The 25,366-nt window shown below is 32.3% G+C and overlaps 2 protein-coding genes across 2 annotated transcripts; both read right to left on the bottom strand.

The window, feature by feature from the left end:
* Positions 1-6,085: 6,085 nt before the first annotated feature.
* On the bottom strand, positions 6,086-8,038 carry LOC117911483 (F-box protein SKIP22-like). Its single transcript, XM_034825881.1, has one exon. The coding sequence runs from the start codon at positions 8,013-8,015 to the stop codon at positions 6,297-6,299; it is 1,719 nt and encodes a 572-aa protein (XP_034681772.1). The 5' UTR covers positions 8,016-8,038; the 3' UTR covers positions 6,086-6,296.
* A 2,673-nt stretch (positions 8,039-10,711) lies between these two features.
* LOC117908894 (probable zinc metallopeptidase EGY3, chloroplastic) lies at positions 10,712-15,745 on the bottom strand. The gene is made up of 6 exons (XM_034822724.1): positions 15,110-15,745; positions 14,488-14,685; positions 13,608-13,832; positions 12,054-12,292; positions 11,628-11,782; positions 10,712-11,456 (listed from the first exon to the last, which is right to left on the bottom strand). Exons 1-6 carry the CDS (start codon positions 15,674-15,676, stop codon positions 11,101-11,103), a joined length of 1,740 nt encoding a protein of 579 aa, XP_034678615.1. The 5' UTR covers positions 15,677-15,745; the 3' UTR covers positions 10,712-11,100.
* Positions 15,746-25,366: the final 9,621 nt, after the last annotated feature.

Below are 25,366 nucleotides of genomic sequence, written 5' to 3'. Positions count from 1 at the left end.
GCATAGCAACGATGGTTGTTTTGCTTGCAATGCTAATACCATCATGGTTAGGAACCTAACGATGTATGAGGTTGTCTCTTTTGCATTTTTTTCTCACATCATCATTGGTCACTCATGACTTGAAGATAGTCATCAAACTCATTAACTATATGCAATCAAATGAAGAGTTTAGGAGCCACTTTGATAGAAAGTATGTTTTGAAGGTGATGCTTTGTATCGTCTTTAGCTCAATTAATCTTTGGATTTTTTTCTAGCTCTTTCAATAAAGGATATTCTTCAGATTTGGCTAGGGTTTTTGTTTCTTTTAATAATTTCCTTTAGTTTTATCGATTTACAATAAGTATGAATAAATTTTATGATTCCAAAAATAATGGAATTTATAGAATTAATTCATGCAAAAATAAATTGGCCCTTTGTAGAGGCCCAACATCCATAATATTTTCTCTGATAATAATTCAGTTGAAAAACATGCTTGATATTGATCGACTTTGATCTATTTTGTACTTGTACTATTCACTAACCTTGTTTTCCATGGAAACACATTTTGACTTGTTGCTCAGGTACACTTATTCCTTCCTTTACTTATTTGATTATTTTTTTTATACATAGTTTGGTTTTAGTATATCTTGACTCTTTCTCAGTATCCCTTAATCTTCTTATTGATTGTCATAGTTGTTGTTATAAAAATTAGGCTAATCTAACCTATGGTAATCATTCTAGAGAGGGGGGGGGAGGGGGGGGGGGGGTGAATAAGGTGATGGTATCTTTTTTCAAATTTAAACTATATGAATGTAAGAGACAAATATATGCAAATATATAATAAAACAATATAAAGACAATTGCATATAAAGTAAAATAGTAGGGAAGAGAGAATGCAAATACAAGATTTTATAGTGGTTTGACGCAACCCAACCCATATCCACTCTCCTCTAGCTTCAATCCCAAGCTTGAGGTTCTATTAGTTAAAGGCTTCCAAACCAAGCATTCAAGTAATACAATTGGGTTATGGTTTCAATCCACCCTCTTGGACTTTTGGCTCCAAACACCCTTTACACTTCTCAAGAGATAACCCACTCTTGAAAAACCTCTCAAGTGATACCCCACACTTGAGAATCTTTCTCTCAAAGATATACAAATAATTTATCTCACAAAATCCTAGTACAAAAACTTTAAGCTCAAATGATACAAGAAAATTATGATTGAATGGTGCACTAAAGATATGCAAGTTTTAGAACAATGGTGCACTCAAAAACACTCTTCCAATGCTCAAATATATTTAAGAAAGGTTTGGGAAGGTTGAGCTCATGAAACAATGAAGATTGGAGCATTTTTATAGAAGAAAAAAGCCAAACAAGCCATTAGGGGTTCGACCGGTCGAGCTGGGGGTTGACCGATTGACTAGTCGTTAGCATTTAATGCTTGGCAAGTGACCGTTAAACCTCGATCGGACCTCAACTGGTTGAGGTGTGGGTCAATCGGTTCCTCATCCAATTGAACAACAATTCTGGAAGAGAGAGAAGGTTTTTTTCACTCCTCGATCGGTTGAACTGGCGGTCGACTGATTACTGTTCACACAATTGACCAGTTGAACTTAGGGGTCGACCGGTTCCTCATTCGGTTCAACCGATTGAGTCGTTTTTGGCTTAACAACCAACTTTTTCAACTTAAAACCTTTTAAACAAGTTTGAAAAATATTTGACACAAGGTTTTAGTTGAAAACATGAAATCATTCAATTTTAAAATATTTAAAACAAAATAACTCTTGGATGATTTTGGTGCATAAGTGAATAATGTAATGCATGAAAATCTTAGTGTACCAACAACCTTACAAAGAGATCTTATGAAGCTTGAGTCTTGAAAAACACTTCTCTTTGAGGTGATCTTCTTCTTCATGATTTCTTTTTGGTTTGATTTGTCTTTGTGATTGCCACTTTGGAAATCGTCTTGCCTAATTACACTTAAAATATAATCATTAGTTCTAAATCTTGTTTCGTTATCATCAAAACCGAGATTTCACACTTGTCTTAACTTTATTAGTAGAGACCTGACTTTTAGGGCTTAGAGAGGTGTTACAACTCGTCATCGTCCCTGCACAATAGATAACCCGACCCTTGGACCTAGACTCAGTTTTCACGAACTTGTCTTTTTTTTTTTTTTTATGAGTCACACTTAAGGTTTTTTTTTTTTTTTTGTTATTTTGTTTTTTCCTTTAAAAATAAAACAAAAATAAGTGATGACTTCAAGTGAATACTGAAGATTTAAAACCTCAAATTGAAATAGGACAAGGGGAGAAGATAAGGTTGAGATGTGAACCATTATTGTACACCCTCCATTTTGTCCTCTTGACACATTTTATCTAGAGTTTGTCATCCTTTGCTATATTATTACATACTTAGTGTCCATTTTTTAGCTGCTGTTAAGTTTTCATTGGTGGTCCATTGTGATTCTTTTGAGCTGTAATTGGGCAGTAGCCTCTGATTTTAGTTTAGGATTTGGTTTGACTTTGATTGATTTATAGTACTGTTTGTTTTCCCATCGCATGATTTTAGGATTAGATGAGTATAAAATTGATTTTCGGTCTTGATTTGCATGAGATTGACATTTTCAATGTTTGATTACGTGTAATTAACATTTTGATTTTAGTTTCATGAGTTTGAAATTTAAGCTTATTTTATTTATTTATTTATTTATATATATATTTTAAAATTTTGCATTGCAGGTGCACTAACTTTAGGTTTTTTTTTTTTTTTTTTGCATGTGATTACTTTTGAATGGATGCATGGATTCCTTATGAGGTCATGAGGAGGAGAGTATTTGAACTTGGAGATTTTTTAAGCGTGTGAAGCCATAACATAAGAGAGGAAGAAGAAAAGACGTTTTGCATGAATTTGTCTAGGAAAAGAGGATTGATACAAGTATGAGGGAATAGAAAATTCTACAAGATGGAATTACATCATTTTGGCCATGAATATAATTTTGTCTTTGGGAGACAAAATTTTAACATGTTACAAAAAGTCCTGTTTAATATTTAAATTACACACAAAATGACATCAAAATTATTGTGACAATATGATAACTTTTCATAACGAAATATTTTGTCACACAAAATAGCTTGGGAGATGAAAACCTAGATTCGTCCCGAAAAGATAAGTAATGGAAAATAAAATTATTTTATTGCCAACAAGCTTTGGAAATGAAAATAATCACAATTGAATACGAAGTTATCGTGTCCTAGAAAAGGTTGATACCACTGATTAAAGGAACAAATAAAATTATAAGAGATGAATTTATTTTGTTATGAGAAGACAACACTTTCATCCCAAAAAAAAATGTTTTTTTTTTTTTTTTTTCAAAAAAACTTGTGATATTACACATTACAATTTTCATATAATATATATACTTTCATTTATGTTTATTGGTTTTTTATATTCTTTAAAAGTTTGATATTTTAAATAATATGAGGCAAATTTTAAAAATCAATTCATCTTAACAATTTTCAAAACTTAAACATTAAATATATATATATATATATATATATATATATAAAGAAAACCGGTTTCTAATATAAAAATTTAATAAAAAAAAGTGTAAGGAATAATATGTAAAAACAAAAAGTTAAATTAAAGTTAAATTTTTTATATTCATCATGAAATAAGGTATTGAAAATGATTTACAGGGTTTTTAAACTATGTATGGTAATAATGTTGGATTTTTAAAAAATTATTCAATTATAATATTTTGCAAGAATCTAATTTATAGTAAATAATTTAACAATTTTAGTATTCAATTTATCTTATATTTCCTTTAAAGTTACTTCATGTTCTTGTTTATATATATTTTATTTCAATTAAAAAATTGTCAATTACTATATAACCAAATAAAATTAAAGTAAAATGGAATATTTTCTTTCCTTTTTACGTATATTTTTTATATTCTTTCACTAATTTTTCTACTCTAAATTATATTAGGTAATTATTAAAAATTTAAAAAATCAATCCATATTAATAATTTTCCAGAATAAAAAAAATTAAAAATATATAAAATAAGAAAGCGATTTCTAATATAAAAATTTATTGTAAGTTTTTTTTATAGAAAATAGTGTAAAGAATATTTTTAAAATAATAAATTAAACCCTGGTTTTATACTCATCATGAAATTAGTTATTAAAAATAAATGGTAGGTTTTTAGAAAATAAATCATTCAAAAAACTTTTACTTAAACATTTTACAATAGTTTAACTATTTATATATATACTAAAAAGTTATATATATATATATATATACTAACCTTATATTCTTATTTGTATGTATTTGATTTTAAATAAAATCTTGTCAAATACTAAACAATCGAACAAAAATTAAATTAAAATAGAATATGTACTTTCTTTTTAAAAATTATTAGACTCGTTAATGAATCCAACGCATTAAGTATTGTTTAATTTGCTTAAGAAATTTTTTTTCTAAAAATAATTTATATAACTTTTTAGTATTAATTAAATCGGATCAAATTATTTTTTAAAATAATAAATTTTATTTATCAAGTACAATTTGATTTGAAATTATTTATTTAATGAAAAGTTTTAGAAAAATTAAAAAAAAAATAGAAAAGTGTGTAATTTAAAGAAAAATTATATTTTAAGTTTTTTTTTTTTATCTAGATCATGGAGAGTTAAAGTGAATGATATCATATTTTTCATTACACTTTTTTTTAAAAATATTATGATTTTTTTTTAAAAAAACAAAAATTATGTTAAATTTTGTTTTAGAAAGCTGGTAAAAATAACTTTTAAAAATTGTTTTCTATTTGACTTTGTTTTAAAAAAATAATGGTTAAATAGTGTTAGAAAATTTCAAAAATAATTTTTTATTTTTGAATCAATTTTCTTATGGGCCCGACTTGGACAGCTTTTTTATTTTCACCTTTAATTAAAAAGAAAAATTAAAGTCAAAATTATAATTTAAATATATTTATATTAGAAATATTTAATAAAACAAAAAACAAGCTTTCTAAGTAAGAAAAAAGAGGCTTGCAAAGCTTTGATAACTTTGGTGTCAAGCTTTTCTATCAAGATATAAATTATTTCTCAAAAAAGTTTTTTTTTTTTTTTTTAAATCTAATGGACTTTTATTCTAGAAAATATGAAAAAATAATTATTTTTTAAAATTGTTTTTTGAGAACCATTTTTGATAAAATAATAATAATAATAAAATAAAAAGAAGGTTAGCAACAAGACTCATTTTGTAGCCTGTCCTGTTGGTGATGATTTCCCCTTATTCCCAACAAGACTTTTCTTTACACTACCTAGTGCTCATCAATCTCGAGGATTATCTCCCTGTTTTCCCACTATAAAACAAGCTGCTACAGGTAATATTGTAGCCTTCCAAAGACCCCCTAACAGCAGCTACACTCGTCCCATTTCTAAATATGGGGGAGAGTTGTGGATTTTATTTGTCATAAGCAAGCTTGTTCAAGGGATTAAAATTTAAAAATAAATAAATAAATAAATAAATAAATCAATCATATAACTCATAGAAGACACTATCAAAGCTATCTAAGGAGTAGCTAAACAGCAATCATGGTGGAATATCTTACTGTTCCCTCTAAAACAAGAAGTCTTAACAACTGAAATGAAGAGATTTTCCACTCAGAATATTTAGCCCAGTCAAGCTCGTGGAGTTGAAACATATTGTACCGAATTTTGTGTCAAATTAGCCCTCTTTACAAAAAAAAATATATATAAGTTTTGGGCATGTTTTGAAGAAGTCAACAAGTCAAGTGAGAAAGGATATATTTCCAAATGGGATTGACAAATTTGGAACATTGAGAACCAAATCATTCCGTGAACAAATATATCCTTTGCAGTCAATTTTGTTTTGTGTAAGTATATCTCTTGTACAGGAGTCATTCTAAAACAGACCCTTCACAGAATCTAATAGTTAAGAACATTAAGCTGTTTCTCTATGAATCCAAATCTACCTCATCAGTCAGTATAGAGATTGAAGTTACTCAAAATAATGATCTCTGGACCATAATCCCACCATACCACATCTACCTTCAAGTTTAAATTGAAATTCTGCACACAGTAGGTACTAAAATAAGGAAATCAACTTTAAATTCTACAAGCAGTACAAAACATTACTAAAAGCAAGTTTTGAAGATTATCCATATCAATGTTCACAATAGTTTTTATGCTCTATTGATCCCTTTCTTTGTGAAAGCTTATTGATATATACAGAAGAACTAAACATCCATTGAAAATACCTCCAAAAGGGTTAAAGAAGCTTGGAATTGTAACATTAGCCAATAAATCCTCCAAGATTACATCGAGGAATGGTATTACGCGGTGCTAGAAATCGATGATATCTTCGCCCAGGCTGTCCAAAGGGAGAGGGTATGCCAAGTGCCGGAAAGTGGTCATAATCTCCACCTATAGTTGGGGGTATAGCAAATGGATTAGGGTCCCTTCTTATTGGGAAATAAGAAGGTGCCTCAAGACTGGGAAACCATGTGCACATGCCACTCACCCTCTTCCTCTTCTTCCTATTCTCCCACCAAGTCGCAAACTTATCTTTCCAAAGGCTAAAACCCTGCCCTACCCGCACATTTCCAAACTCCTCAGTAAACTTCTGCTTCCACAAATCATTGTTTGAAGACAAATACATAAGCTCAGAACAGACACACCCCACCTTCCCAAGATCAACACCAGGTAGCAGTTCGAAAATCTTAAGTTTAAGCTCTGTAGGAAGTCGCATTAGGCAGGGCGGTGGCAGCAAGCCACCCTTCTCACAAAGGTCTGTTAACAAAGGCAATGCTAACCCATCCTTCACAATCTTCCAAAATTCAAAAACTTCATTTTCAGGGTACGAATTACTACTGCCCCTGTCTTTTTCTTCCGCTGAATCAGAATGCGTCCACATTAAATCTAAGGTAGGGGCAAATCTATACTCGTCCAAGCTAACCCAATGAACAGTGGATCTATTTCCAGCTAAAGACCCATAAATATTTATGAATTGTCCCAAGTGTTGAAACTTCAAAGCAACAGATTGAATTGCAGGAGAATCATCACAGCCATGATCAAGAAGTTCAGGGAGAGTATACCATAGTGACATTGAGATAGCCGCGAATGGATATTCCTCCGAAAGATGAAACCGATCAACCCTCATTCCGGAAACTGAATCAAACCCAACAAAACCAGATTCTAGCATGACTGCGTGAACTGCAATCACCAAAAGCTTGTGCTCATTACCATCATCACCGACCTCCTCTCTCAATACCTTCCTCAGAAAACAAGGTTCTGAAAACGACTTCTTCACCACAATAGGCTCATCATCTTCATCAGCAGCAGCAATATCACCCTCAACAACCATGCTTGTTGCACCCGAAAATTCCTGGGTTTCGTTTTTCTTAGAATCTGACACCAGGGACCCATATTCTTTAGGCTCGTGAGGATTTGCTTGTGCCAACGGAACTAGGGTTTGAGATTCAAGTAGGGTCTCTTTTCTTTCGGAATTTGAAACCAGGGTTTCAGACGGAATTGGGGTTTCTTCCATGACACGTTTCGTCATAGGTAGGGTTTGGGCTTCTCCTGAATTTGGATCCAAGGTTTGAGATTGAATTAGGGTTTCTCCTGAATTTGGACCAAGTGCTTGAGACGGAACTAGGGCTTCTTCTTTTCCCGAATTCGGAACCAGGGTTTGAGATGGAATTGGGGTTCCTTCATTTACTAGGGTTTCCGGAATTGGGGGTGCATGGATTTGACGAGAGAAGGCGGTGGGATTGAAGGAGTAGAAGATGAGATCACCGGAAGTAACACCGAGAGATTGGAGAGTATCGAGAGATGAAGAAACTTGAAGCTCGTCCTTCCTATTGAGAGAAAGATAGATAATGGAAGAGGAAGAAGAAGAAGAAGAAATGGCCAGAGACAGAAGGTGGATGAAGTGTTGAAGAGAACATGGGTCGGGAACTTGGATTTTCAGCGTCTCTTTCGACTCCAGAGATCTCACCCTCAGTTTCATCTCCGCAAATTATCACGAAGTCTATCGCACCACCGCCTTTAAACCTAAGAACGCCTCTCAGACGCACGCAGGGTTAAATTGACTTTTTCTTTTTCTTTTTTAATTAAGGAATTTGAGGAAAATATATTTTTTTTTAAATGCTTTTTTATTGATTTTGTAAAAATAGAAAAAAATTATAAATTCAATTTATATAATATTAATTAAATTTAATACAAGTCTTATTAAAAATAAAAATATTTTTATTATTATAAATAAATTAATAAATAAATACTTTTTAGTAAAATACAAATAATTTACCTATAAAAGTTTACGTTCCATGTGAGAATAAATTCATCAAACCAATGCAACAATTTAGTATAAAATAAACTATTTAATTTTAATAGATAAGAAGTTAATCTATCTATTTTTATACAATATATTGGTGAATATATATATGTGTGTGTGGGTGTGGGTCCATGTGAGAATAAATTCCAACAATTTAGTATAAAATAAACTATTTAATTTTAATAGATAAGAAGTTAATCTATCTATTTTTATATAATATATTGGTGAATATATATATATATATATATATGTGTGTGTGGGTTGGTTGAAGTCCAAAATCCCAACCCAAATTCAATTTGAGTTAGTTTTTCTCTCTAACCAAGCCCAATTCAATTGCAAAAATGAATTTTCCACTAATTTGTCATGAAATGTCTTCGAGTCAATCCATTCAAGTCTCATGTATCAATTTCTTGAATGTCGTAGTTGACAAAATTTTTGTAAATAGGTTTTTTAGATTATCACTTCAACGGAATTGTCAAACATCAACCTTATTACTCTTTTGGAGTTTATCCATGTAAAAAGAACTTAAATGAGATGGGTTTGGTTCTATCACTTTTAATATGACTTCCTTTAATCTGTGCCATACATGTAACATTATTTTCATGTGATATTGTTGCACTATCCCTAATTGAAGATAATTGATAAAAGTTCAAACATATGCTCCAATGGCTTATAGACAAGGTTCAAATAATCTAACTAAACTTGAATTGGCGTTATCACTCTAGTCATGAGTCAAATGTCTATTTCGAACTTATTTCCAAATAATGGGATGAAAAGAATGTAAAGACCAAGAAACACTCATTGACTAAGGTCGTGGTGACATTAGCTTATTACACGAGGCTAAACAATTTTTGTCTCGAAATTTTGAGATAAAGGATCTTGATGAAGTCTCTTGTCATTAGCATAGAGATTTACCGAGATAGATCTCATGGGACTCTAGGATTGTTGCAAAGAGCCCACATAGATAAAGTTATGAAAATGTTCAATATGCAACACTATAAAGATGGTAATGCACCCATAGAGAAGGATGATAAGTTTAGTAAATTTTAATTTCCAAGAAATGATCCAGAGAGAAACCAAATGAAAAGCATTCCATATGCATATAGAGTTAGGAGCTCAACATATACTCAGGTTTGCACTTGACCAACTACAACATTTCTGGTTAGGATGCAAGGTAAGTGATCTTGAAATGGATCACTAGCAGATGACAAAGAAAGTTATGATGTATTTGGAAAAGATTAAGGTGATGTTTTTTTTTTTTAGCTTTTTGCTTAAAGAAATTTATTTTCAAAATTTAGGCTGTTTGTTTTTCTACTTTTTCATGACTTATTATAAATTTTTTACTAAAAAAAAAAAAACCAAAATATGTAGTTTTTTCTAAATAGAAAAAATAACATATTGATTTTTATTACTTTTTAATACTTAATAAAAATAAAATATTACAAAAACAAACAACTTAATATTTAACACTATTAAATATTAAGGTTCTATTTAGAATTAAGTAAAAAAACAAACACCACCTAAGAGATACATGCTAAGATACAAAAGGATTGATTGGCTTGAAGTGGTGGGAAGTATTGATTGTCACTTTGTTGGTTTTCAAGATAGCTTAAAATCCACTTCAAGTTTCATTTTTATGTTGGTTAGAGAGCAATATCTTGGACAGGTTTTAATGAAAGCAGAGTTTGTTGCATATTCTGAGGGCACTTCATATGTGTTATGGTAACAAAATTTCATCCCAACACTTCAGATTGTGAATTCTATCTTCAAACTAACAATTATTTTCAATGGCAACTCTAGTAGAGTCACGTAGGCATTGTGTTGTTAAAGAGAGAACTAAGAACTTGTTTGTGTCGGTAGTAATTCCATAATTGGTGGTGTTTGTTTTTTTACTTAATTCTAAATAGAACCTTAATGCTTAATAGTGTTAAATATTAAGTTATTTATTTTTGTAGTATTTTATTTTTATTAAGTATTAAAAAGTAAAAAAAAACAATATGTTATTTTTTCTATTTAAAAAAGTTACATATTTTGGTTTTTTTTTATTTAGTAAAAAGCTTATAATAAGTCATGAAAAAATAGAAAAACAAACAACTTAAATTCTGAAAACAAATTGGTTTAGTAAAAAGTTAAAAAAACAAACACCACCTAAGAGTTTACCACTTATGTCATACAATGAGCATATCGCCCAAGTAGGTTGATCTTCTTGTTGATTTCAATCTACCTAGTCAGTGGGAAGTTGTGTATGGCTCAAAATCCAAAAGTATTATGTTTGTAATCACAATATTTTCCATATTACTGCACATGTGTATGGAAAAATTATGATTTTTCAAGTGTCATATTTTGAGAGATGGTGTATTCTTTTGAGATAGTTAAACTAAAGCATGACAAATAATTTATTGATCAATTTTGCACAATGATTCCGAAGTAGTTTGCGGACAAGAAAATTATATTAAGAAGCACCTAACAAAATGAGGAGGATGCAACCCAATTACAAACAAATATATCTAGGCAGGCCAAAGGCAGAACCAGAACAGTGGACAAAAACTGAAGTAAGCCCTTCCTACAACTATAAAATCTATAAAACCAAGCATGGAAGTATCAAATAGATATTTTCCTTCACTTTTCCCTTTTTTTTTTTTTTTTTTTTGCTTTTTCCCCCACTTTTTTGATTCCTTGGATCAGCCGGAAATGACTCAAGTACAGTTGCCAATTTACAGAAGCGGGTCAAGAACATATACATAATCGCTAAGTAATCTATTTACAGATCACCCCTGAAGAATGGATCACTGAAAAATGAGCTGGAGAATGTCCCTCCACCATTAGGGAAAAGAGTGAGGAAACAGATGAGAGCAAGGACAAATCCCCAAGCATACCTGTCATCTCCCAATGGGGTGATCTCATCTGTTGCTGGTACTTCTTCTCCGCCCCGGAAGAAGGTTGCAAACAACCCCCATGCTAAACAGAGGACGCTTCCACTCAGGCCACCAATTCCCAGCAAGAGTGATGTGCCAAAAGATAGCAAAGTAGCAATGTTTCTCCCAAACAGAGCTTGCGCAATGCGGCCTCCTTCAAGTCTTCCACACGGCAACAAGTTCAAAGAAGTCACCACCATTCCTACAGCAAGTTGGAATAGTCAAGACCTTTATTCGGATGAGTGACTACAACTGGTTACATATTGGAATCCAAGAACATTGTCTTATGGCATGCTTTACATAATATAGAATGATCAATGCTTCCAATTGGAATCATGGGAACCAAGAAGTTGGACCAATTTTGGAGACTTACCTAAGAGTCCAGCAAAAGCAAGGGGATCAACAGGAACTCCCACACCTTCTACTGCATATGGAAGTACATTCCCAAGATCATCCGTGTAAGGTCCAATGACAAACTGGATGAAAGAAAGCAAAGGGTTGTTATAAAAGAATTGGGGCCTTATGTACCTGCAAAGCAAGAAAGAAAATATAAGTTTCAGGAGTATTGTTAAAAAGTATAAAAGAAACCCATCATTATTTGTTAACCTAATAAGTAAAAACAGTACAAGTATACAGACGATTATATTCATAATGCATATGTGCGTGTGTGTACAGCCTTCTGGCAAAATGGCAACTTGCCTGAGGCAACAGTGATCGGAGGTGATAATGAAAACTGAAGTTAAATGGTATTTGCAGTAGGAGACCTTGTATCTTTTGAATAGCATTGTGAAGAACTTACAATGCATTGTCACCCCCATTAAAGCTTCCATCAGCAATAAAAGCAGCAACTGCTAGCACCAGCGATGTAATGTAGGCACTAGCTGTTCGAGCAACAGGAATATCAAAAAGCGCTTTCTTGTTTGGAAGCAATGACTCATAGTTGTTCATAACTCCCAGGCACCCTGTCCAGTTAGATGGCACAAGAAATGATGGGCTGAGTTTAACACCATAACGAGCTGCTGTTACCCTTGTGGCTATCTACAAGATACAAGCAAACTTTCAACGCATGAAAGGGGTTGTAGGTTCTGACAGGAAAAATAAAATCATTAGAATCATATTCAAGATGTAGGACCTTACAGAACTCTCCAAATTTGTTTGAAGTCCTAGATCATATGTGATTTTAACAGGATGCAATAAGCATGTATAAGCCTCCTATTGCTAAAATTAAGTAGTTTCAGGATTGTTTAGGCTATTTCAAACGCTTAACAATTTTAAGCACTTAGAAGATATTCCTAGATTCATACACAAGTTCAAATAAGTCAAAAATGAGAGTATATGCTTCTTAACACTTCTGTTTTTCCCCTTTTCTCCCATTGAGGAGTAACATTATCAAAGCACTGAAGGGAGGTCCTTAGTATCAAACTATTGAGGGTTTTTTTTTTTTTTTTTTTTCTCATTGGGAATTATTCATGCACTTTTCTCAAGAGTAACCCCACTTCAGTATGCAGACAGATTTTTCAAAATATATTTCAGATAGATATAAAACAGGATGATGATATCCCACCCCAAAACCTGAAGGAGAGCTATCTACAAGTCCTAAGAGTCAAAAATTAGAGTTCAAACATGAATGAAATTTATAACTCTAGTGCCATGGCTCTTGTTTTAGCAAAATCACATATGTGTCCAGAGGAAGGACATGCAGACAAGAACTGCTACTCTAGTATCTCCACAATGTAGAAAGCTCTACAATACTGAACAACCATCAAATGACTTATGCAAAGAACACTTCCGTGGTGAGTTTAAGAATGGTTAATATCCTGCTATTTGCAAAAGAGACAACACATAATAATATCGACACTGTGGATGGTAAATATCTATCATTTGTGCACTTTCAGGAAATTTAACAAGACTACTGTAATTAAAGCTAATGTGCTGCATACCATACACATAAGCAATTGATGTTCAACAGAAGTTAGTATAAGTTGCACCATGCCCATGGTAACCAAGCTTGTTACCTTCTTGGCCTACCTAAGTATCCTTATGACTTGAAGGTGTTAATATCCAACTGCAATGCACGGTACTTAACACTCCATATTGATCACCAGTATGATTACAGGGCAGGCAGGCTGTTTAACTAGTGTTTTCTTAATTCCAGTGATCTATATTGCCTATTCTTAAATTACAAGACATTTTCACGAAACCTCTAATAAATATTCAAAACACAGTACATCTACCACAAGTCATCTTGCCACAATCAACAGCTTAAACAAATTAACAATTAAAATCCTGAGCATTTTCCATTAGACAATGCTATGATGAACAGAGCTTGATGGATGAGAGGAGAAGAGCATACCTCAGAAACTCCCAAAATGGTAACAAAGCCAGAAAACAGAGGCACAACATTGGCCAGGTAGTCATCAAATGTTGCGTTGGGTTTAAGGAAGAAGCCACTCATTAGAGCTATGGTTCCAAAAGTTGCAACACATAAGACTATTGAACTAATATAACCCCAAGGAGTGCTCAGCTTGGTTGACTCAAATTGTAGATCCATTTCTGCCTTCGGCTGCACCATGCAAACCTTCACATACAACAATAGTGAATCAGTTTAACAAGAAAATGCCAAAAACACACAAAATTTTAGAAACCTGAGTAACAAAAGGTGGAGATTCTACAGCACTAAGGAACATCAGGAACTGTGTAATTCTTGGCCAACATCCTCTTAAATAGGAAATGGTGCAGGAGTCATAAACAAAAGACGGTTCAGCAGTTTTAGAATGCTTGGCCTAATGGCCTCTTGCACATCTTTTCCAATCTTTTATTGGTTTCTTCAGTATCCTATTCTCCCACCTTTTCTTAGTAAGCAGAAAGACAATAACTCGGTTGCAATACAGTATGCCTACTAATTATAATCTAATTGCAGGAAAAGGGCATTTAACTTGTGTAGCTGAGTCTAAGATAGAAAACAAAAATTATTATTGGGTGTTCGACTCTGGCTCATCCAAGATGTTATTATGTTCATCTGACATGACAGCCATAATTCTAAAAGAGTCAACAATGATTCATACAGATAATTGTCTCGCATAATAAAACATAAGGCCAATAATTCAGTCAATTCAATGACAGCTGGTTTTGACAGAAACTAAAATGGGGGAAATGTACAACCTACACAATAAATTTCCAAATGCACAAATGAGTTAGGATATCAGAATTGGATGCAATGTCATTTCAAGTACCTGTTTTGTAATGTCATTTGCCTTTTCCTCCATGAACCATAAAACAACCTCCCTCCCTGCTGCTTCAGAGAGCTTTTTCTCCAATTTAGGAATGACTTCTTCAATGGGTCTCCTCAAATTCCCAATAAAAATTCCCCCATCTCCAAACCTCCGAACATCAGTTGCATAAAATGTATCGAACCCAAAACAGTTCTTTAACTGAAAAGGAACACAATTGCCATCTTAGACATACCAATACATTTGAATGCATCCCACACAATAATTAGAAGTGCAAAAATTAAACCATCAATGACCCTTTGATTCATTTTGGATCCATGTGTGGTGGGGGGTCTGTGTATGTGAATTAGCTTGTCAAAGTTTTGAATAATCCTCAAGGGGAGGTCCTGCATAGAATTATATCTAAAGAATAATTGTATAAAATCACTTTAAAGAGATATTTAAAGAGAAAATTGAATTTCCTAAAGTTTCTATCTTTTTTCTCTCTACAATTCTCAGTTCTCAAATCTTGGACTAAACCCTTCTTGTGAACTTTATGGTATGGAAGATAAGGAAACCCCATCTAACTCTTTTCTAAATAAATAGTATACAAATAATGAAAGACAGCATAATTCCTTGGAGTTACCTTGTTAAGATCAAGAGCCTTGAAAGCCTCCTCTGCCTTCTCCAGCCTCTCTTTCTCTCTAGCCAGACTATCACGAACCACTCTATTAAACAGCCCCACGACTGGGTTGTCACTACTTTCTCTATCGAGCTCCTTGAGCTTCCTGTCGGCTCTCTTCTTCTCAAGCTTTATGGCAGCTTCAATTGAAGGATTACCCATGAATTTCTTGAACTCCTCATCAAGCTTCCAGTCCATTTCCTGCTGGTTCTCCCTCTCCCCAGAATCATTTTCTTCACCCAAGTCAACTTCTGCAGCCAAACCACTCTTCTGGGCATCATCACCGTCGTCTTGCTTCTCAGAAACGACAGCAACTGAAGATGAAGAAGGTGGCTGGCCTTCCGGGTCATCTTTGTTCGAGGATCTAAGGGGTTTTATTGACCCGGGTGTGGATGTAAGAGAGAATGGGAGGTGGGTTCTTCGGCCAAATGGGTGTTTGGGGAGAGGTGAAAATTTGATAGGTGGGTTCTTCCTGAGAACAAATGAGGAAGAAGGAAACGAGTACGAAGAAGCAATGAAAAGGGAAGCCATTGAAGAATGGAATTGAGAATGTGAGAGAGATCATGGTGTGAGGTGGAGCAGATGACGCTGATTTTGATTACAGACAGATCGATCTAGAAAGTTGGAGAAGAGTTCCAGGTGGATTGGGTCTTGAAGATGGAGACAAAGACTATTGGAACCCCACACAAAATCCATTGCACCAACCAAAAAACAGTCAGCCAAGGAGAAAGAAAAATGGAGAAAATACGTGGCTGTTAGTTTCCAACCGCTCTTTCAATTTTTTAAATTTATTTTTATGATATATAATATAAATTTTTGAAATTAAATATATTTATATTAAACCTTCTGGAACTGCCACGTGGACCAATAACTTTATAAAAAAATCTAAATTAAAAAAGAGAAAATTAGGAAGATGGCAAAAAAAACATGTGACATGCATTATTATAACGAAAATACAAGGTTTACACCTTGTGAATGAGTTGGAAGTGGATTGGGATTTGAAGATTGTGACAATGACAAATAGGATTGAACCCCACACAAAATCCGTGCACCAAAATAAACAAGGAAAAATACATTTTATTTCTATTCCGTTATAGTTTTTTTTTTTTTTTTTGGTGGGTTGTGATTTTTTTGGGTGACTAGTTTATGTAAATCATGTTAATTGAAGAATATAAAAATAAATAATTCATATAAAGATAGACAAAGTTTTAATGTGATTCAATCAATTATGCTTATGTACATGAATGAAAGAATTATTTTAATATACTATAAGAAATCTTATAAAAAATAATAATTAAATACAATCCTTACCATTTATATCTACACATTGAATCATGAGTTAGAGTGTTGCATTCTTTTTCACATCTTTATCAACCTCTTATAATATTTACAAGCTAATTTTCATCTTATAACTTTTAAGAGTTAAAATATTTATAAAGATATTTATAATATTTTTTTTTAATTTTATAATAAAAAATGATATTATAATAACATATAAAATATTTTAATAACATTTTCTTTACAATAAGAAATTTATAACTATTAGGAATTTGAAACACTTCCTAACAAAAAAAAATATTCACATTCGGTTGCTTTTATTAAAAAAGAAAACTATAGATTGCTAATTCGAGGAGAATGCATGATTTTTCATGAATCACTATTGAAAAAAGATGGTCATATGCTTAAATGTCGAGTGTCCTTTTTAGATGATAATTTATGTAAATAATAGTATTTTTTTTTAACTATTTATATTTATTTCAAATATTACAATAAAAAATTGGACTTTTTGCTTTATTCCCTTTTTCTCCTCAAGATAAAAAAATGTTGTATTTAAAGCTTGTTAACCATGTAGTTAGCTCCTTAATTTCTTCTCTTAATCAACATTTTGTTTTTCAATGTTCTCCGTTGACTAACTTAACCTACTTTCAATAGAAGATTTAGCTGCAAGAGAAATTAGCTCCTTTAGAAAAGAAATGTCAATGAAATAGTCCAGCATTTTCCTCTCGTGCAAGTCAAATACATTCATTCATGTGAGTCCCATGATATAAGAAACAATTATTTCCCAAAATTCAATATTTCTTGATCAATAGGTTGGAAAGAGTGTTTGCTCGACTTTAATAAAATTGAAATAGGAAAGAAAATCTTACCCAACCTAGTTGCAACTTGCAAGCATCTTCTGTTATGCAAATTAATAATAATAATAATAATAATAATAATAATAATATAAAAAGCAAAGAAAGTTACCATTCCCATAAGGAATAAGAGCAAGGATCCTCTTATCAAAGAGATTCCTCCATAACATATTGAGAATGTTCTCATCGAGGAGTCTAAATCTTTGTCATGTCAATCTTTTAGGGTAGGTACCCAAAAATGACCAAGAAGTTCAATATTGAAGGGTCTTCCTTCGAAACCCCAAAGATAGGTGTCATGTCCTAATAAATTTCTTCTTTGTTACACTTCTATTATTTCAACTTTCTAGCACATCAAGGCTTTTTTCATAATAGAAGTGAAAATGTTGCAAAAGATTCACAACTAATGTTCTCGATCAAGAGTCAAAAACTATGATTATGGTTGTAAGTTTTCCTTTTCTTATCACAAATTTTTTCTCACATGACTTTCCTTATATTTCTCATTGCTTTCTCTCCTTCTATAGTCATTATCATTATTTGAGAGGATGATAGAAAACTAGGAGAAGCACACCAAGAAGTATACTAAATGAAAGTTGAACTTATGGAAAAGACTTCAAATTTGGCAGAGATACAAGGAGGTTAGTAAACTAAAAATACAAGGGCTAAAAAAATTGCATGGAAATGTTGACTAGCTCAACAACCTACTAGAGAAAATGAGAGCCATTGAAGTAGACAAGTCTTGACCTATATTTAAAGAGAAATGAAATGTTGTAGTGGTTATTGTCTAAGCCCAAGGTTGAAGACAAAACAAGCTAAGATGGCGACATTGCTAGATTTTCAAAGTCCTTACATGTGCCAAGATAAGAGAAAATATTAATTTATCAATGGTCACTTGAAAAGAGCATTATCAATGAAAGGGGTATTTCAATTCAATTTTTCTCATGAATGTAAGTAACTAATTGAAATCTCATTCTTGTTAGGTACCTATACTTTTTCAGGAGCTACTTGTATAATTTATGGCTCTTTCGAGATTATTTATCTAATCCATGCCTCTTCAGGTGTTACTTATGACTCATCAGTTATTTTTAATAACCGATTTGCATATGTAACTTCGTTGGAGTGTCATATTTGTTATTTCTCCATTGAATTTGATCAAATACATGTTAGTCACCACTTTTGTTGTATTTATTCATAGTCATAAATATTGATAATAACAATTAATACATTAATTGAGCTACTAGAATCAACTAGAATTCTACAAACTTCACAATTTGCTATTGAGAAGGCAACTATGGAGGCATCGTTGCAGGGTGGTGGACTTCACTTCTACTATTACCTAAAAAGACTAGGTTGTTGTGTTGGTAACTTGAGTTAACAAATCAGATATGCACTCTAACTTGATTCATCTCTATTGGGTTAGTAATTCAAGAATAATGTGCTCTTCCTTTACTTACCAAAACTTTATCTCCATCTCTATCACAAGTGATCATAGTTACTATTCCTTTTAAATGATCCTTCAAACTAGACAATTTCGACTTAATTGCAATTCCTAAATATTTATTTGATGGCATATCTCTAATAGCAAACTATTGCAAGCATGCTTTCTTTATAAAAAGTTTGACATGTTTTAAATTACGATACTCATCCTTTGTGTGTCCTAGACATGGATCGTACTTGCAATGCCTTGACTAATCATTGTAAGACGTATCTCCACCAAGCGTCAACCACTTGAAGTCTTCTAGCCATTTAAGCTCTTCAATGGTAGTATTGTGCATTTAGCACTATAAATATTAGTTCAACTTTTCTCTTAGGACAAAGCTCAAATTTTAGTTTTCAAATACTAAACAATGGTGCAACAAAAATACAGTATGATGCACTTTTTTTATACTAAAAAGGTAAAAACATAAAATAATTTTTTTTTTGCTTTTCTAAGAGTTAGCTTGAACTTTTTCCACATGAAAATTCATTATGATGCTTTTGAGGGATATGATAAGTTTCTTTGGAATCAAAACTCAATAACCATATCATTCGAAAAAACCAAATTAATTGTTAGTTTATGTCAAAATTGACTACTAACGGTACTTTAATATAATATAGTCTAGTTGTGATTTGGTAATAAATTGATTTTTTTTTTCTTTTGTACGCAAAACTCATTATAATGATTTTAAGAAATATAAATACTTTTCTTTAAAAAAAAATACAATAAAAATACATAGAAAATTATTCTTCAATGTCATACAAAATACCGTCATTTAATCTCATCAATCTCATTTGAATACCATTAGGCTATGCTTCATTTCTAAGGAGATATTGGCCCTGTTTGGGAATTGTTTTCAAGAATAATTTTCTGTTTTTTAGGACAAAAAAATTGAAAAAGATGTTTGGCAATTAGAAACTATTTTTGTTTTTTTGTTATCAGAAAATAGAAAACAAGGTGTTTTTAGAAAACATCTTTTAATTGATTTCAAATTTTTTTTAGAGTTTTTTTTAAAATAATTATACAAACATATATAATGATTAAAAATAAAGTTGTGAACATAAAAATTATTTTTAAAACATATTTAAAAATATTAAAAGTAGGTTCAAAACATGTAGGTTCCCAAACATACTTTTATTCTATAAAACATCAAATAACAATTTTCAAAAATAGTTATCAAACAAGACCATTATATTCTTGGGATATGATATCTAATAGACATGATATCCTAAGATAGCATATCTAATTGAAATATGTTATGTTATGTTTATATTTAGTTTATAAAATAAATAAAATAAAATTATATATATAATTTTTAAATGTTTAAAATAAAAATTATATTGCATTCCAATATTTTCAATCTTAAAGAAAATGAAATTTATCTTACGTTTAACAATATTCATGATTAAAATATTAAGACTTTATAAATAATTTTTTATATTATGTTATTCAATGTATATAAATAATTTATATACTAATATTATTTTATAGTATATTTTATAAATACTTTTTTAGTTCTTATTTTTTAACTACAAATTTAATTTTATAAAAAAAATTATTTTTCAAAATAAGTAATATAAAAAATAAAAATTGATAAAAAAATAAATTTATGATAATATATATATATATATAAGGTGAATGATATATCTCACACTTATCTTATCTCATGTTTGATTGGTTTAACCAAATATGGAAAAAAAAATATTTTATTCCCTCTTTTTTCTCATGTCATATTATATCCAACCACCCACTTTATAGAATTACTAAGGAAATAATCAATTATTACTATTATTAAAAAAGTCTCTTTAGTAAAATTAAATTCAAATTTTTATATACAAGTCTACACATTAAATAGATATTCATAAAAATATAAGAGGCATAAATAGTAAATTAATAAATATTAAGCCATAAAAACTAATTTCACATGAAAAATGTGTACCCGATTAATAAGTGATTGAGAAAGTTTTGTTTTAAAGTTCTAAATAATTAATTACTTATTTGGAATAACATTACTTTATTTAGATTAATAAAATAGAAAAATCGCAAAAACTAAATATATAAAATTTGAAATTAAAATACCTCTATTTTGTGTACCATAAAAAAATCTTCTTTTTAATTGTACCATGAACAATTATCCTTTTATTATAAAATATGAGAATTTGTAGCATTAGAAACTTGAGGATAATAATTCATAATGATGTATATCTCTTTGTGAATCTCTATAAAATGTGAGACCTCTAATGAAAATTCATTATTGTGGACCCCACATTTCTGCTCATGCACTTCCACTTGATGGCGAACTCGTTTTTTGTTTGAAAAATAATTTATTTATTAAGAAAATGACATGGAGTTGCCACTTATTTTTGTTTTATTTTTAAAATGGTAAACAAAATAAGAAAGAAAACCCTAAATGTAACTCCTTATTTTGGAAAAGTTGGCCTATAAAAAATCGGATCGGACTCGTGGGTCAGGTTACTTATCAGGAAGATACGGTAAGGACCGTAGCACCCCTCTAAGTCCCTAAAGTTGGGTCTCTACTAATAAAATGAAGATGACGTGACAATCGATAAGAAAATCAATGGATACCGGTGAAATAATAAAATAATAAAGTGAATCATGCATCGAAATAAACGATGTAGGAATGAGATCGTACCTTAGCTGTAATTAATAGGACACCATCATGGAAACAAGGTTAGCTCAAGTATAAAATCATCATATGCTTATCAAAGAGCAAGACAAAGATCCAGCCACATTCATTAAGCGTAGTAGTTGACAACCAGAAAAGAAAACTCATATGTGGGGTCCCCCACCAAAGCCCAATTTATCTTGCATGAATTAGTCTCACAAATTTCATTATTTCGAAATTATGAAAAATTCATTCATGCTTATTAAAAAAATGTAAAAAAAAAAACGAAAGATTATTTGAAAACTGGAGTGTAATTAAAACTATTCAAAAGAAAATTGAACTCTTGAGATTTATTTGAAAATTGGAGTCTCGAAGATTATTTGAAAATTGAAGTTGTGGAAATTAAATTTAAAAATGAGAATTTTAGAAATTAAATTTGAAAGAAATTGGAATTTCGAGATTTATTTGGGAGTTTGGAATTTTAAAAATTAAACTATGAAAATTGGGACGTTGGAAATTAAATTTGAAAGAAATTGGAATTGAAAATTATTTGAGAAGTAGAAACTATGAAAATTAAATTATAAAAATTTGAATCTTGGAAATTATTCGAATGTGGTATTTTTAAAATTAAATAAATTAAATGATAATAATAATAATAATAATAATAATAATAATAATAATAATAAAATAAATAAATAAATAAATATATGAATAAAAGGGAAGTGATCATTGGGGGTGCGAGCCAAGGGTGGCCATGCAAGGTGGGAGTATTTGGGAGTGGGCCCAAGGTGATGAGGGGTCTTTAAATAAAGTCCATGGGCCTTAGGCATCCCGGTAGCACTAAAAAAAAACCATTCCCACATGTGCATGCAATCACTATACTTCTACGACCCCACCATCAACCCCTCATTGAGCTGCAAAACTGGAGTTAACTCTAGTATTGTTTACCTTCTTGCCTTAGACATGGATTCTCCTCATTGATGGGCCCATTCCCTTAAGACATGGAGTGGGATATGTTAGGGTGATAACAACATGGGAATTATTTGGGAGATGATGGGTGTAATATTGGCAATATGTATGAGAATGAAAAATGGAGATTATGTAGTGGTATGGGTATTGGTTGCTGAATAATGGGTGCAGTGAGGGAACCATGTACATGAGGGGCGCATGATATGGAGAGAAAAACGGGTTTGTTAGTTCTAAAGAAAATGTGATGTACACGGGAGGCTACGAATGATGAGTGTAGAAACAGGTATGAGAAGTGGGTGTAGGGAAATGAGATGAATGGATATGAAGACTGAAGTATGGAGGCATAGATATAGTGGATTCGAATGGATGGTTTCATGAGAAAAATGGGTAGGGGGGGCGGGGGGTTAAAAAAAAATGAGTATGGAAAATGGGTATGTTCGTGCATGGAGAGTGGAAAGGTAATGAGATGAGGTGGCATTGACAGTGGGCATGAGTAGGAGATAGGCATGGCGGGAATGGAGGGTGTGATGGGTAGCCATGCATGCAAGGTTCATGCACGTGAAAAATAAAGAGAAGTGGGAGGAAGGTGGGTTGGACGGATGGGTATAAAGGATGGGGAAAGTGATGGGAGGGAGTGGATTTAATGGGTGTGAGTGAAAAGTGAATACGTGATGTTGAAGAATAGGGATATACATGAAGCATGAAGGATAGGTATGAGGATTAATATGGCCATGCATGCATGAGGATTAATGAAAGGGTATAGAGGTTGGTGTGACCATGCATGACCATGCAAAGAGGAAAGAAATGGGTTTAATGAGTGAAAAAAATGGGTTTGAAAGGCACGTGGTGTAGAGAGAGAAAATGTGGTGATGGACAATGTGGTGTCGTGTAGAGAGAGAAAAATATGGTGATGGACATGTGGTGTGGTGTAGAGAGAGATATGATGGGGGATAGTAGGTTAGGTGTGTGAATGAGATTCAAATGGATAGTACAATGATGGGTTTAGCAATGGAATGAATGGAAAGGATGATGAGAAAAGTGGTTTAATGGACAGGGTCATGGGTAGTATGAGGAATGGGTATGAATGATGGCCATGCATGTAGGAAAATGGGTGAATGAGTATCAATAACGTGATAAGAGAATGAGTTAGTGGGTGTTAATATGGGTATGATGGTATGGTTCATAGATGGAATGAAGAATAGAGGTGTGGAGTGAGAAATAGGTTAATGAAGTGGGTGGAATATAAACATGAAGGACGCGTGGCGTTAAAAGGAAAAATGACATGCATGGGGGGCATGAAAAGTGATAAATGATGCATGATGATCAGGCTGTGACATCCCAGGCAATCAGGCAGGAGTGATTTGGCATGAGGTTCAAGCGAATGGGATGGACTTTGGGTGGAATGGTTTATGAAGATTCTAGTGGCTGTGCATGGCCATGAATAGGTGAGGAACCTCAAGATTTTGTTGCAAGCAAGTTAGCAATACACATCTTTCCTGTCCGATGAACAAAACCTAATGCAAAGAGACTCATTTTTCAGGAACCAAACACCTTTCACAACCTGGGAGGACTGCATTCACCTTCGATACCCAGGAAATATGATTTTCTTTCATCAAACCCCAATCCTCAAAGAACTCAGTAACTAATACAAATGGGAATAAACCCATCCATTTGATGCCAAACCCAACAACATCTCGAAACATCACAAAATCCCCTCCAAAAAGAGTCCATCTCCTATTACTAGTCAAAAACATGGGAGAAAGTGAAAGAAAAAATAGGGTGAGTATGAGAGAAAATAATACCATTAAACCCATCTTCATTTTATGGAAATCAAGGAGTTTAAGAAAACTGGTGGGAAGGCTCGAATGGAAGGCTTGAATGGTCTCAACATACCAACAGATGACACAACCATCATGCAACTCATGTGAGGATAAATAGGGATCAGGCAAACAAGAATGAAAAATAAGTTTAACGTCTTAGACAGTTAAAAATAAGCATCCTAAACATTAGAAATGAGTAAAGTATGGTTGTAAAAGTGAAGAACCTAAAGTGAGAGATGATTAAACCTGAATGACTCATTTTGAGCGAAGTCGCTTGGATCTGAGCGAGCTGCAAACTCCCTCCTCTTTAAAATATCTCTCAAAAACCTTTACTCAAAACGTCTCCTATCTTTCCCTTTGTTTTTCCTCCACGGTCTTTGAAAAACTCACTCCCGTTTTCCCCTAGGTCCTTTCTTTCAAACAAAAATGGCCACCAGAAACCCCCCCCAACCCCTCAAGCCAAATAAAAATGTCTCCAAGAAAAGTCTCACTTCCTTTTGGTTTTCCTTCCCTCTAACTTTGAATATCTGTTGTTCCCTCCCAAAACGGAAATCTTTCCCCCAGAAAAATCTCTCTGCCTCTCCTACGCTATGTTTCTCTTTTCTTCTAGCTTCTCTCTTCTCCCACAAGCCACCACCTGCTTCACTATGCCTCATTCAGAAGGCATGTCACCCTCTCCAACCACCACCATGGGTGAGCTGTTGATGCTCACCACACGTCCGCGCATGAAGCTTCATGAAAGGTGTCCCCCCATGCAACTAGCTTCCTCAACCGTGAATCGCCACGTGGCTCCTTGAGAGCCTTCCACCTGCAAAGAAATATATCTTGTATAGAAAATGAGAACAAGCCCCAAATGGGGGTCTAAAATTATGTTTTCTTTTTTACATTTTACTTTCTCTTTCTTGTTTTTTTCTCCTTGTACTTTATTATTCTACAACATGATGCTTCACGTACATAGAAATTTCACGTACATAGAAAAAGAAAAGAATGCTTAGGATAGAAAAAAAAAATTCTCTATAAGATTTCTTATAGATATGTACCCTTATTTTCTTCAAATGAATACGAAAAGTGGTATGCCATTATATCCCATTTTTATTATTACAATTTTCATTTATTTTATTTCATAGGCAAAAGTTATGTAAATCATATTTTATATAATCAAGTTAGAAGCTTGTAATCATAGATATTTTAATTTTCCAT

Source organism: Vitis riparia, chromosome 3 (assembly GCF_004353265.1).
Source record: "Vitis riparia cultivar Riparia Gloire de Montpellier isolate 1030 chromosome 3, EGFV_Vit.rip_1.0, whole genome shotgun sequence".
Taxonomy (NCBI): Eukaryota; Viridiplantae; Streptophyta; class Magnoliopsida; order Vitales; family Vitaceae; genus Vitis; species Vitis riparia.
Note: the sequence above shows the minus strand (reverse complement) of the source record. Positions and strands in the feature narration are given on the sequence as shown.